The sequence below is a fragment of the Leopardus geoffroyi genome, chromosome A2, assembly GCF_018350155.1.
Source record: "Leopardus geoffroyi isolate Oge1 chromosome A2, O.geoffroyi_Oge1_pat1.0, whole genome shotgun sequence".
Classification (NCBI taxonomy): domain Eukaryota; kingdom Metazoa; phylum Chordata; class Mammalia; order Carnivora; family Felidae; genus Leopardus; species Leopardus geoffroyi.
In genome coordinates, this window is record NC_059331.1 from 141,591,852 (window position 1) to 141,606,964 (window position 15,113).

Consider the following 15,113-nt stretch of genomic DNA (forward strand, 5'->3'; position numbering starts at 1 on the left):
ATTAGACATGATTTCTTAAAATGGTTTTTATCATCTCATTTAACTTTAGAGCTTCCAGACATTAATAACGAGTCACCATAAAGCTATCACGGATTTATAATGCACATTACCATATCACGGTTTGGCCCCAAAACTCTGTGGGCCCAGAAGCAAAAAGAAAGATGTTTACAAGTGAGCCGTGGCAGAAGTACACTGAAAACACGTATCTGTGGTCACGGTAAACAATTAGGCCAAAGGCAAGTATAATGAACATTTAGGTTCATTTTATTCCAAGGAATCGTTTCTAGTCTTGAAGCTCCATGTAGCAAAAGTCCTTAGGGTTAGAACACTATTGAGTGGTATAACTTTGCTTGGACTTTGGGCATACAAGGTAAACATTTTACAACAAAAATTTACAGCCATAGATAACATAAAATCTAATCAATGTTAACACACTTGGCATTTAAGGCTAATCCACATTGGAAAACAATCATTTCCAGGATGGAGATCAAATATCTTAACACAGTGTCACCTGTCTGAGTTTAAAAACGTATCCATAGGATGTGTTTTCACATTTATCAGTTTCTTTTTCACTTGTGTACTAGAGGGAGGCACTTTAAGAGCTATTAACTGTAGTTTTAGAAGTACAAGATACTGAGTTTCAGCAGGGATTGGTAAGTATGGCAAGGAATTAAAATGAAATTGGATTAAAAAGAAAGTAAACAAACCATTAAATCAGAAAATTTCGCCAAATCTTGTAAAGATCACTGATTTCTGATCTGAATAACCTCCTCACTTAAAAAAAAAAAAAAATTAGTAGTTATCACCCACCTACGCCCCCAAAAGTGAACATACTACAGGTTCTGAAGTTAAGGTATAATGGTTTTACTGCTTGGGCTTGTAAGGGGTTTTCAATATTGACAAGCACTTTATGTCTTGAGCAGTATTTTGAAATATTGTATTATTATGCATAGGTTCCAAAGTGTCATAAAAACTAAAGGGTCCAATAAAACCTATTGTAAGAATTTAGTAAAACGTACAAAAATTAAAAGGCTAAAAAAACCCACTCCGTTTTAAACGTGTGAAAGTAAATCGAATTGCTTCGTGGGAATCCGGTGACTTTTGTTTTGTTTTGTTTTGTCTCATTTGGTCGGTAGGTACTGCACCCGCCACAACACGTTGGAGAGTAGGTCCTGGTACACACTAAGAAATATCCAACCAGGTAAATACATCAGGGTGATGAGGCCCATGAAATTGAGCGGGTAGTGAGAATAGTCCCAGGAACAAGCACCGCACATGCGGAGTCCCAGACCCCAGGACAACTCCCACACATAGACGACGATCACGTAGATCGGCACCCGCTTCCAAGCGCTCCAGCCACGACTGCAGTGCAGGTGGAAGTAGAGCTTTTCCACCAAAAAACTGCAGCTGCCATAAATAAAGAAGGACCAGAGCGACGTGTGGCCGCTGGTGGCCCCGTCTCCCTGCCCCAGTAAGTTAAAGAAGAAAGTGAAGAAGATCTCATCCAAAAAGCCGTGCATTCCGAAGAAAAGAAAGCGGAGCAGGTCCGGCAGCCCCTGACCGGAGGCTCCTCCGACGCCCCGAGTGTCTCGGGGTAGTCGCCTCCGGCCACCTGCAACCACAGGGGCCTGGGCGCCCAGAGGGGCGGGGGGCGCGCCGGGCCGATGCTGCGGCTGCTGCCGCTGCTCTGGCTGCCGCCGGTACCGCAAGCGCAGGAAGCGCTTCAGGAACACATGGCAGTGGTAGAGAGCCAGCACATACTGCAGCGCTAGGTCCAGTGTCCCCGGCGCCGCCGCACCCCGCGGTCCGCTGCGCAGGCCGAGCAGCAGCGCCTGGCCCGCCAGGGTCTGCAGCGCCACGTGGGCCGAGGGGTAGAGGAGAAAATTGAAGAGGAAGGCGCTGGGGCAGCGCCGCTGCTGCAGGTAGACCTTCTCCAGAGCGAAGTGGGTGAGCGAGTGCAGCAGGCAGCGGTAGGGCGAGGAGAAGCCCAGCATCCGGAGGTCCGGGCTGCTAGCGAAGCGCCGAACCGCGGACACGAGCACGTCCAGGGTGATCCCGTGCATCCCGTAGAAGTAGAGGCGCATCCAGGCGGGCAGCGCAGCGCCGTCCGCCGGCGCTTCAGCAGTGGACAGCGGCCCCGGGTTGCTGGCGGCAGCCTCGCCTCCCCGCCCGCCGGGGGCCCCCGGACGCCGCGCGGCGCCGCTTCTGCGCGCCCGACCCTCGCCGCCCGCATCGCTGCCCGCCATGGGCTCGGAGGGTGCCCGGGCGCCCGAGCCCGCGCCGTCGCCGCCGCCGCCGCCGCTGCAGGGTGCGCGGAGCTGCGGGGCGGAGGAGCCGAGCCCCGCGGCGCCTCCCGGCCGCTGCCGGCCCCCGGGGGGCGCGCAGGGTGCTCCGTCCCGGCCGCGGCCCGGTGGCAGCCGCAGCTGGTGCGCTCCGGAGACGCGCGGGCCGCCCGACTCGCGCAGTACCCCCGCCGCGGCCCCACCGCGCCCTGCCCTCCGGTCCCGGGTGAGGTGCAGCCGGCCGGCGCCCGCGCTCACTTTGCGCGGCCTAACGCGCGCCGCGGCCCGGCGAGGGGCGGTGGCGCTGGGGCTGCAAGGAGAAATGCGGAGGCTGCTACAAACCCCGTCTCCTCCGCGGCTCAGCCCCGCCGCCTCTGCTGCAGCCTCTTGAAGCGTGAAGCGAGCAGTGACACCCCTTCCACGGGCCCTCCCCATGCCCCTCTCCGCCTGTCTCAACCTCTCCCGCCTCGCAGTGCCCCCTCCCCGCTCCACCCTCCGAGCAGATCCCGTGGGGTCCGCAGGAGGAGAAGGCCGGGCCCTGCTTCTCCGCCCCCTTCCCCCGCGCTCTGCACCCAGGTCCCCAGTGGTGCAGGAGGCGTTTGCTCGGGGGGAGGCAGGAGCGGAGAAACACCTAACAGGTGTGACCGCGAGCTGATGGGCACTCCCTATATCGCGGAAACCGGGGCCAGGGCCTGGCTGGCAGAGGCCAATGGCCTAGTGCCACAAACCAGAGGCCGGGCCTGAGACCAAACTGTGGTGCTGTATATTTAATGTTCTAATTCAAAGCCAGCTGTGACCCAGCCACAAAGAATAAACACGAGTGGGTGGAAACTGTCATGCCAGGGACAGGCTCAACAAACCCGAGGGACAAGTCTCAGGTAGCAGGCTCAACAAACCAGCCGAAAAACCAGAGATAAGGTTAGTTGCCCAAGTGACTGAGCAAGTACCATGAGAGAAATAATAATGTTGTTAAAAAGCAGAGTTCAAATTTAAACATCTTCATGAGCACTTACTATATACAAGATGCTAAACACACTGGGAAAATAGAAGGTTGTGAGATGTACTCTCCAACAAGTGTATAATCTAGTTGATATGACAATAATCTATCATACATGTCACAGGGCTCCTGGATGGCTCAGTTGGTGAAGCGGCTGACTCTTGATTTCACCTCAGGTCATGATCTCACGGTTTGTGAGATCGAGCCCCTCATTGGGCTCTGCACTGACATCCGGGAGCCTGCTTGGGATTCTCTGTCTTTCTCTCCCTGTCTGCCCCTCCCTCGCTTGTGCTCTCTCTCTCTCTCAAAATAAATAGACTAAAAAATATATTATTAACAAATCTATCATATCTGTGTAAAGCCTACTTATGATTATTATTAATAATAACTACTTATGATCGGCTAGTTGTACCGCAGTTTCCCCTTATGTGCAATTTTGCTTTCCAGGGTCCAGAAGCAGATGATGTCCCTTCTGACATATCACCAGAAGGTCAGTAGTAGCCTAACATTATGTCATTCTCCTCCCTCCCTCCCATCACACCGGCATTTTATCATCTCACATCATCAGGAGAAGAGGGAGTATGGTACAATAAGATATTTTGAGGGAGAGAAACCACATTCACGTAGCTTTTATTATAGTATAATGTTATAATCGTTCAATTATATTATTGTTGTTAATCTCCTACTGTGCTTAATTTATAAATTAAACTTTATCATAGGTAAGTATGTACAGGAAAAAACAGTATATATAGTATATATACTCAATACTATGGAGTATATGTTCAGACATCCACTGGGGGTCTTGGAATGTATCCCCTATGGCTAAGGAGGGGGGGCTATTATACATACCGACAAATACATTTCTTTGAGTTATTATTTTACTATAAAAACCCAATCCTGGGCCTAACTTATCAGATACTAAAAACAAATGCATAATTGCTACTCCAGCAAGGGATGATAGCATAAATATAGCCATTCAAACATGCATACACTGATTTACTATACTAGAATTGTTTTCTAATAGTCAATTAAACTTCAAGGGCTCAGGTCATCTATTTATTCTAATTTTTATGTTTTACAAAACTTTATTTTTGAGAAAGAGAGAGAGTGAGCTGGGAGGGGCAGAGAGAGAGAGAGAGAGACAAGAGAATCGCAAGCAGGCTCTGCACTGTCAGCACAGAGCCCGATAAAGGGCTCGAACTCATGAACTGTGAGATGGTGACCTGAGCGAAAACCAAGTTGGTCACTTAATGGCTGAGCCACCCAGGCACCCCATATTTCTTCTAATTTTTCTTAAAGATGCAAGGGAAACCTTCAAAGGTCTAATTCTATATTTCAGTCTCATTCATCCTAGGGAATGTAGGAAAATCTTTTGGATTAAACAAAAAAATTAGATCTTCAGTTTCTGTATTTTTTTTTTAAATGTTCATTTATTTATTTTCAACGTTTTTTTTTTTTTATTATTTATTTTTGGGACAGAGAGAGACAGAGCATGAACGGGGGAGGGGCAGAGAGAGAGGGAGACACAGAATCGGAAACAGGCTCCAGGCTCCGAGCCATCAGCCCAGAGCCTGACGCGGGGCTCGAACTCACGGACCACGAGATCGTGACCTGGCTGAAGTCGGACGCTTAACTGACTGCGCCGCCCAGGCGCCCCCAGTTTCTGTATTTTTAACCTAAGCACTTAACAAAATTTCTGTTTTGTGTACCATACATATCTTATAATTATTCTATGTTTTTTTTTTAAATATTTTTGTCATGGCCTCTCCTTCATTACAACACTTCAAAATATATGAAACACTAACTTTTAAAAAAAAGTAGAAAAAAAGGATAAAAGGAAAAGTTTTTTAAAAAGGCACGAGACAAAGGACTAGAAGAAAGCTCATTGTATAAATTGCCATTAATTCTTTCCACTTATTGCCTCGTTTTGAAAAATGAGTATTATTTTACCATTCTGAAAAGTTAGCCCACCAATGATACCAATCTTTGTTTCTGCTTTATCATCACATTGTTCTTTTGTTTTAAATGCTTCATTGCTGGGTTTCCAAAAGGAAAACTGTAGTACGGCTTTAATGATCCGCGATAATTTTATAATTTACAATCCTCACATCAAAATGATCATAAAATGCTAAAGGCATTTCTGTGTTGGTCTTTGCTACTGCAAACATTAGATACATCTGTAAACCCAGAAACTTATTGGGAATTGGTGGGAATGAGGATGAGGGGAGTTTAAAAGTATGGAACAGGAATCTATAATAAAATAACATCAGTTTGAGATTCCTTAGGTTAGAAAGCAGCCATTCAAAGAATGCTTTGAAACACTGTTCTTCATGGAAAACGGTCTTCTTTGACCTCAGGGACTATGAAGCTGTCTGAGTAACCATGTCTGTAGAGATGTAACAATTCATGTGGAGCCAACGCTAACCTTACTGGGCTGTCGAGGTTGGCTCCAAATAGGTGCAGACCCAGGAGCCCGGTAGTTCCTGTGACCAGGGGGAGATATGCGAATAAGGAGAAGGGCCCTTTGGAGGATTATGATAATCTTCAGTGAATTGTTGCCTAGTGGCCACAGGGTCCTGATTGTAGTCTTTTAGATATATGGAATGCCTGAGACATTTCACTGCATACCAGAAGAACTAAACGAAAGTGCATGGAGAGCACAGCATTTAGAAGAAAGCTTAAGGGAAGTCCAATAGGGTAAGGTATGAGCGTAATGACAGAGGAAACAGTAAAAGGCAGCAGCCACATTAACAGTAGATATAAAAACCTTTCTTTCTATGGATCAAATTATACACACACACACACACACACACACACACACACACGCACACACCCCTCTTATATACTATAATCATCAGACTAAGAAAGAGGACACCATCCAAGAAGGTTTGCAATTGCTGAATGCTGGCTCCCTACAAATACCACCAAAATAACCTGTTGCTAAGGCAAAACTGAGTTTGTTGCTTACCATGGTAAGGGAGCTTTCTTCCTTGACAAAGATTTAAGAGCATCTTGGAGCAGGAAGGATAATGTTGGACTATTTATGAAATTTTTGGATTTGGATTAAGATGAGTCTTTCAATACAAGGGCTTGATTAGAATTGGGTAATGATTATGATATTGGGACTGGGGGACATAGCAAGATGAGTGTTTTGAGGTGAGAGTTTCAAAAAATGTTGAGAATAAATAATAAACTTCTATCTCTCTGGTCTAGAGCTTCCTAGAATAATAAAGTTGTGTTGATGAAGACAGTGGAAGTCATGTTCATGAAGGCAATCAAACAATAATGGCATGACCATATAGATAATAAGCTTTGAGGGATATATGATTTTGGGTTTGCACAGTCTAATGGTAAGGACCAGTTGGCATTTGAGGAGAATAATTTGAGTAAGGACAAGTAAAAGTAATGAAGAAGGAGACTGACGTTGAGTTTAGCTAAAATGATGCTCATCCCCAGTGGAGGGCAGAGGAAGGGAAAGAGGTTGATTGACAGTTCGATAAAAACACAGCTGTGTAAACTCTTTGTATGCATATGGCTATAGTTTCATATATTCTTTTTAAATTCCTTTTGTTATATACTACAGTTTTAAATTAAAGAATTCTTTTTTTTTTAAAAATTTTTAATGTTTATTTATTTTTGAGAGAGACAGAGACAGAATGTGAGTGGGTTAGGGGAAGAGAGAGAGGGAGACACAGAACCCGAAGCAAGCTCCATGTTCTGAGCTATCAGCACAGAGCCCGATGCAGGGCTCGAACTCACAAGCTGTGAGATCATGACCTGAGCCAAAGTTGGATGCTCAACTGACTGAGCCACCCAGGTGCCCCAAATTAAAGAATTCTTTAAAAAAATGTTTGCTCATTCATTCATTCATTCATTCATTTAGAGAGCATGAGGGAGCTGGGGAGGGGCAGAGAGAGAAGGGGAGAGAGAGAATCTCAAGCAGCCTCCACGCTCAGCATGGAGCCCGACATGGAGCTCAATCCTAGGACTGTGAGATCATGACCTGAGCCAAAATCAGGAGTCAGATGCTTAACTTACTGAGCCACCCAGGCATCCCTGACGAATTCTTTTTATATGTTCCTTAAACATCTGGGAGAGCAAATGAACCATCAGGAGGCAACTAACAGATTATCAGTGCTCGTTGACAAGGACAGAAAGGTCAAATACGAGCATGTAAATTTTTGACCATGCCACTGCTGAGGACCATCTGGGAAATCTTTCCTGTTGTTCCTATTGAGTGTCTTTATGAAACTCATTCTTTTTAACTGTACTCTTTTTTCTCCTCTTTCTGATAATCGGATTAATAGGGGGTCATATTGATATCAGGAAAGTTTTCTTTTACAACTCCTTCTGGCAGCCCTTTATGTATTTTTATATTGTCAATTTAAATTTCAGGACTTTTTTCTGTCCCAGAAATTTCTTAGAGCTCCTAGTTTTTGCCAGGAAACTGCCTCAGCTGAGGATTATTTCTGAGATTTTCCTGAGTGGGGCTCTTAAGGAACAGACTTTGAATAGATTCTTTTAATTCATAAAGCTTATAGAAAAACCCAACCAGTAACAAGTTGTTTTGGGAAAGCTTGCTTAAAAAATAAAATTTCACTTTGAGCAATATTCAAATCAGAAGTACTCCCTTTGTGTAATCTTTGCCTCCTTGCCAGTGCCTCCCTTTGAATGCCCAAGGAGACTATTTTCCCCTCCCCAGTTAATTCCATTGTGTTTTTTTTTTTCAACGTTTATTTTTTATTTTTTGGGGGACAGAGAGAGACAGAGCATGAACGGGGGAGGGGCAGAGAGAGGGAGACACAGAATCGGAAACAGGCTCCAGGCTCTGAGCCATCAGCCCAGAGCCTGACGCGGGGCTCGAACTCACGGACCGCGAGATCGTGACCTGGCTGAAGTCGGACGCTTAACTGACTGCGCCACCCAGGCGCCCCGATTCCATTGTGTTTTCAAAGGAAGCAGCTTATTTTGAATAATACTACTTAAGTCCATTGGTTAGGGTTTATTGGTAAGAGAGATCATCACTGTTAATGGGTACTACTTAACGGGTACCTACATGTTAGCTGTGTACTTCACATATATTATCAGTATTTCATATAACTGTTCTCTTATTTTTTAACAGATATTTTCTGAGGCTCAGAAAAATTATTTGCTCAAGGTCTCAGCTAATAAATCAAAAGCAAAGCTATGCAGTCATTTCCACTTGACATCAAAGCTCATTTGCAATACACTGTGTTATCTCTTATGTTCTCACATTAAAGTCATCTTGAATGAGTTGAAGTAGCAGATTTAATAAAAAAAAGATCAATTCTGTTTATAGTTCTAGTGGGCATTAATTTAAGAATCCCTAACCCTTCCCCAGCCACTCCATCCATTTGGTTATCATGCATTTAATTTTAATCATTAGTCTATACGATCATTTCATATCTTTTTGTTATTGTTGTTCAGTACATTTACTTGTTTATTTCCCCTGCCTTTCTTCTGGGTTTCCTTACAAAATAGTAAAGGGCTATTTATTTGTACAAATGTGGCTAGCTGGTCTACTGTGGAATAGAAGACGTAGGTGAGGAGAGCCTGGGAGGTTCAGTTGGTTAAGCGCCCGATTCTTGATTTTGGCTTAGGTCATGATCATGTGGTTCATCAGATTGAGCCCCACATCAGGCTCTGTGCTGGCAGAGTGGAGCCTGCTTGAGAGTCTCTCTCTCTCTCTCTCTCTCTCTCTCTCTCTCTGCCCCTCCCCTGCTCTTGCTCTCTCTCTCTCTCTCTCTCTCTCAAAATAAGTAAACATTAAAAAAAAAGATAGAAGTCAAATAACAGGAAAATAAATATGGAATGCAAATGTATTCCTGTGGGCTGTTAGTACATATTTCTAGATATTGAAGTTCAGCAAAATGACTCCTCTCTCCTGATCAGGGCTCAGGAATTTCACTTAAATTCCAGAAGACAGATGAATGAGGCCTGAGTCAGTGCCATGGCCCAATAGCCTAGATTTCTTAGACCTTCGGGGGAGGGTGCAGTTCCTAGAACTCAGTGTACTGATTGCCTTTCTTAGCAAGGATGCTGGTTCTGTTTCCCGTCACCTGGCGACTAGCTAGTGGTTTTCTTCGTTAACTGTAGTTGTTCTGCCTGACCCGTGTTTCTTCTGTGAGTGGTCATGTTGGTAACATATTGCTTTCTTCTGTGGTTATCACTGCCACAACTCTTGCTTTAGAGAATATACATTTATTATATTTATATCCTATATAAATTTTGTTTATAATAACTAAATATAAACATATACCTAATTATAGTTTTCCTCATTCAGCAAACGGTTATGGAGCACTTAGTGTGCAATATCTTATGTGCTATGCCTTGGACAAAAAAAAAATGAAAATGGAAAAGTCTCCCCCCCTTGAAGTTTCTTTTTTTTCTTTTTTTTTTTTTTTAATTTTTTTTTCAACGTTTCTTTATTTTTGGGACAGAGAGAGACAGAGCATGAACGGGGGAGGGGCAGAGAGAGAGGGAGACACAGAATCGGAAACAGGTTCCAGGCTCTGAGCCATCAGCCCAGAGCCTGACGCGGGGCTGGAACTCACGGACCGTGAGATCGTGACCTGGCTGAAGTCGGACGCTTAACCGACTGCGCCACCCAGGCGCCCCCCCGCCCCCCTTGAAGTTTCAAGTATAGCTTACCACAAAAGATATACTTGCCTATTGAATAAATTAGAAATAAATAAAAGTAGAAAGTAAAACAAATACACATCCCCCATGATACCATAACCCATAGATAACCACTGTTAATATTTTGGTATGTAGCTTTTCAACAATATGATAGTATCACCACAAGGAGATTATATTATGCATTCCTTTTGTAATTTGGAATTTGCCCTTGTCACCTATTGGTGATTAGGGAGCATCTTTCTGTTTGATAATCTGCTACATCATAGGTTATGATGACAACCGATTCCTTTGTATAGACGACCCATAATTTGTTTAGCTAATCCCCATTTTTTTGCTAGTTAAGTTGTTTCCAAAAAAATTTGCTGATATGAGCTTCTATGTGACAAGCATTCCCTTAATTATCTTTTTCATATAGCCATATTTATTTACCTAGACTACATACCTTAAAGTTCAAATGGAGAATCAAAATGATACACATTTTCAGACTTTGGCTATTACTAAATAGCCCACCAGAAGCCTTGCTGGAAACTCTGAATACTTTTGTAGAATAAACATTTCCTTCTGATGGGACTAGGAAGTCATGGCTGGTGGGAGGTTGGCCTTATGGTAGAATCTTGGTGTTGAGAATGTATGTTTGGGGTGTGGCATGTGAGGGGTTGTACTGATTGGACAGTGATAAAAATACCTCTGAAAAAATCTAATATGATTAAAGAAAACAAATGTATTATTTTGAACGATATACTGTTACTTCTGTCTCTCCATGTGCAAAATTCCATCGCTCATCTCTCCCTCTGAAACAGATCCTCCCCTCCCTTGTGTCCTCTATCCCTTGATATCATTGTATGTATACATACACACACTTTTGTGCCACTTATGCCATAACCAAAGGATGATCGTTATGCTCAAGCATTTCACCATCTAGTAAGGGAGGTAGATAAATAAATACAGACCACAAAACTGAATAATACAAATTATGACAGAAGAAAAGCCTGAATGTATTTGCACACACAGGAGGGAAACCGGACTCTAATTAGGAAAAGTTTGTCTTTTAGGATCTTCCTGTTCTTCCAATACACTAACCTTGACTCCTTAATATCTTTCAGCCCCCATACTCAGCAGTTATTGTATACTGCCTGTTCATATTCTCCAGTATCTCTTTTAAAATATTTTTATAGTTTATTATCTCCTTTGCATTTCCAGTGCTATCACCCTTGTTCAGACCACTATCACCTCAGCCAGGACTATTCCAATAACATGTTAACGGATGTACCCAGCATAAGTTTCTCTATCCGCTTCCAATCTATCTTGAATAGATTGCTATCAGTGTAACCATCCTAAACCACGACTTTGAAGATTTCATTACCCTAATCAAAAACCTTCAAAAGATTTCCTTGACTTACAGCAGAACACCCAAGTTCCTTTTCCTGACCATCAAGATCAAATAGTGATTTACTTTCCCACCCTTATTTCTTGTACTCATCTTCAGTAACCTTCATCAGACCCCCTCCTACTTCAGTAAACCCTATCCATTTTCCAAGGCCTGCTCATATTAGTATCCTTTATCAAGCTGGGCTGGACTTCATCTGCTTGACGTATTCTGGCTGTTGATGTATCACCTTGAACAATTTCATCATGTACTGCTTTTGTTGTTACCCTGAATTTTCAAAACGTCTCATGTCTATGTTTTGTCATATTGAAAACTCATTTGAATTACAAATACTGTCAGCATCTCTGTAGCTCCTAGCACAGAAACTTACACAGAGAAGAGATCATTCAACTTCTGTGGATTCTGATATTGATTTAAAGGAGCTACTGTGTGGACATTCTTGACCTTTATTGATTAGATCATATAAATAAAATATAGTAATATTAATATGAACTAGGTCATGTGTATTTCACTGATCCCTCCGTATTTTAATTTAATGACCAGAGCTAAAAATATCTAACTGAGCTCCCACAAGCTCTTGTTCCATCTCTTCATCCTTTCCCCTTGCTAAGGAATGCTAGGGAGGGGAACACTCCTTTCTTCCTTACTACCAGGCTGCATAAATCCTTCTGTCATGGAACCCTCTTTCCTAGGTGTCTTTTTGTAGAAAATTATGGTGAAGGAGGGCAGAAAGGAAGAAGGAAGGTAAAAACATATGGAAACTTAAGGAGCAAGAGTGACTGTGTAGAGCATGTTACTTTCTACACAGTGTTTTACTTTCTACAAATGGCCCTCCCACCATTTCTTACTCTCACATAAATGGCAGACATAATTATTGCAGCATGTTTTTCTAGTAAGTCCAGAGTTTTGCCTTTGAATCCCATTCCACAGAATGATACAGGAAGACATCCTCAATCAACAGGAACTGGCAAGAAAAATGAATTGTACTTGGGCATTTCCATTCTAGAATGCACATGGGGCATTCAGGTCTGTTTGGATAAATTAGATATATGGTAGTTTGCATTTATATACATACACTCTCATGATTGGGGTAATTATTTATTCTATTAAAGTTCTCTCCCTGGTAAGCAAACCTCACTGTAGCATTTTTGGAGATCACAAGGTTTCATAGACATTAAATGTGTTATTGTCTGAGTTACACACAACTATTTTTTAATATATTATGGCACGAGGTGAGTTCTTTTTTGTGTTTAAGGTTAAAAAAATCATTGTTAGGAGCCAGAATAAACAATTAGCAAATAAATGGGTTAGCATTTGTGTGACATTCTTAAATTTTCAATCTTCGGCATTGAGTTTCAACAAATGTATTAGAATATCAGGTATTTGTATTATAGCAGGGATCTAGGTTCAGTCAATACAGTTATATATAGACAAATTTTTTTTTCATTCCAATCTATACATAAAGAATTCATCTCCAGTTTTTATTTTACACAGCTAAGTAGTATTGCCTTGTTTGAGTGAATCACTATTTATCTCACCAGGCCTTTTACCAATGGGCATTTAAGTATTTAAAATCTTGTCATGGTAAGAATGCTGTAATATATGGCACTAAGTGGGCACATAGCACATTAATTCATGCTACATGTCCTTGTGAGAAGAAGACTTTCAGAACTATTTTTCAAATGCTTCACATTTCTTTTCCAATAAACACAAGTTTTACTTCTTAAAAAAATGCTACAATATATACAAACATAAAGATGGCCAACACACACATGAAAAGATGCTCAGCATCACTAATCGTCAGCGAAATGCAAGTCATAACCATATGAGATATCACCTTACACCTGTCACAATGGCTAAAATCAAAAAGACAAGAAATAACAAGTAGTGACGAAGATGTGGAGAAAAAGGAACACTTGTACACTGTTGGTGGGAACGTAAACTGGTACAGCCACTCTGGAAAACAGGATGGAGTTTCCTCAAAAAATTAAAAGAGAAATACCGTATGACTCAATAATTCCACTATTAGGTATTCTCCAAACAAAATGGAGACACTAAGTTGAAAAGGTATTATGCTAAGTGAAGTAAGTCAGTCAGAGAAAGACAGATATCATATTCCACTCATATGTCGAATTTGAGAAACTTAACAGAAGAGCATGGGGGAAGGGAAGGGGAAAAAATAGTTTCAAACGGAGAGGGAGGCAAACCATAAGAGACTCCTAAATACAGAGAACAAACAGAGGGTTGATGGTGGGGGGCGGGGCGGCAGAGAAGAGAGGAAAGTGGGTGATGTGCATTGAGGAGGGCACTTTCTGGGATGAGCACTGGGTGTTGTATGTAAGTGATGGATCACAGGAATCTACTCCCGAAGCCAAGAGCACACGGTATACACTGCATGTTAGCCAACCTGACAATAAATTATATTAAAAAAAAAAAGGATATATGCATCCCTGTGTGTACTGCAGCATTATTTACAATAGACATATCATGGAAGCAACCTAAGTGTCCATGGATAGATGAATGGATAAGGAAGATGTCACACACACACACACACACACACACACACACACACTGGATGCAGCCATAAAAAGGATGAGATTGTGCCATCTGAGACAAGATGGATGGACCTAGAGGGTATTACACTGAGTGAAATAAGTCAGACTGAGAAAGACAAATACTATATGATTTCATTCATATGTGGAATCTAATAAAAAGCAACAACAAAAGAATAAACAAGCAAAAACCAGAATTAATCTTATAAATACAGAGAACAAACTGATGTTTTCAGAGAGAAGGAGGCAGGGGATGAGCAAAGTGGGGTAAGAAGAGTGGGAGACACAGGCTTCCAATTACGGATGAATAAGCCATGGGAATAAAAGGCACACATAAGGAATACAGTCAATGGTATTGTAGTAGCATCATATGGTGACAGATGGTAGCTATGCTTGCGGTGAACACAGCATAATGTATAAACTTTTTGAATCAGTATGTTGTACACCTGAAACAAATGTCACATTGTGTGTCAGTTATACTCACATAAAAAGAATTCTACATTATAAAAGCCTTGAAACACAAGATCATTCACAATGTGGGAGTATATGACTTAAGGATATAGAAGTGAAGCTACTGGTCAAAGGGTGTATACGTTGGTAATTTTGAAAGATATTGCCAAATTGTTAGCCTAGGATATTGGGTCAATTTTCATTCCCACGAACAATTGTGTAAGGGCCTATTTCCACACAATCATGTCGGTAATATTTTATTACATTTTTTGATACTTGCCAACTTGAGAAATGAAAAGTATTTCAATGGTAGTTTTAATTTTTAATGATAATATTTTGAGTACAGTGAGGCATTATGTCAAATATAGAAGAACTATTTCTCTTTCTTCTTCTGTAAACTATCTTCTCATATCCCTTTCCATTGGGATGACTGGTATTTTTTTTTTTCTGAGAGAGGGAGTGCGTGTGTGAGTGGGGGAGAGGGGCAGAGGGAGAGAGAATCTTAAGCAGTCTCCATGCTCAGCGCGGAGCCCAATGCAGGGATCCACTCCGGGTGAGGTCCATGACCCTGGGATCATGACCTGAGCCGAAATCAAGAGTGGGACGCTCAACTAATGGAGACTTCCAGGCACCACAAGGCAATAGGCCTTTTTTAATTTACTGACAGCAGTTTTTATGTATTAGGGAAATTCATTCTTTGTGTGATGCACAAGACTTTTGGATCTAAACTTCATGTTCCTACCATTATATTAAACAAATAAACAAAAAATCATTTTTAATGACAG

General features: G+C 42.2%; 1 protein-coding gene across 1 annotated transcript; it reads right to left on the bottom strand.

Moving 5' to 3' along the window:
* Positions 1-243: 243 nt before the first annotated feature.
* On the bottom strand, positions 244-2,770 carry TMEM229A (transmembrane protein 229A). The gene has a single exon (XM_045495493.1). It carries the CDS (start codon positions 2,715-2,717, stop codon positions 1,122-1,124), a length of 1,596 nt encoding a protein of 531 aa, XP_045351449.1. The 5' UTR covers positions 2,718-2,770; the 3' UTR covers positions 244-1,121.
* Between the last annotated feature and the right edge of the window lie 12,343 nt (positions 2,771-15,113).

Bases quoted from the DNA above. Each gene is read 5' to 3' on its own strand.
- TMEM229A (XM_045495493.1), bottom strand. From the start codon at position 2,717: ATGGGGAGGGCCCGTGGAAGGGGTGTCACTGCTCGCTTCACGCTTCAA.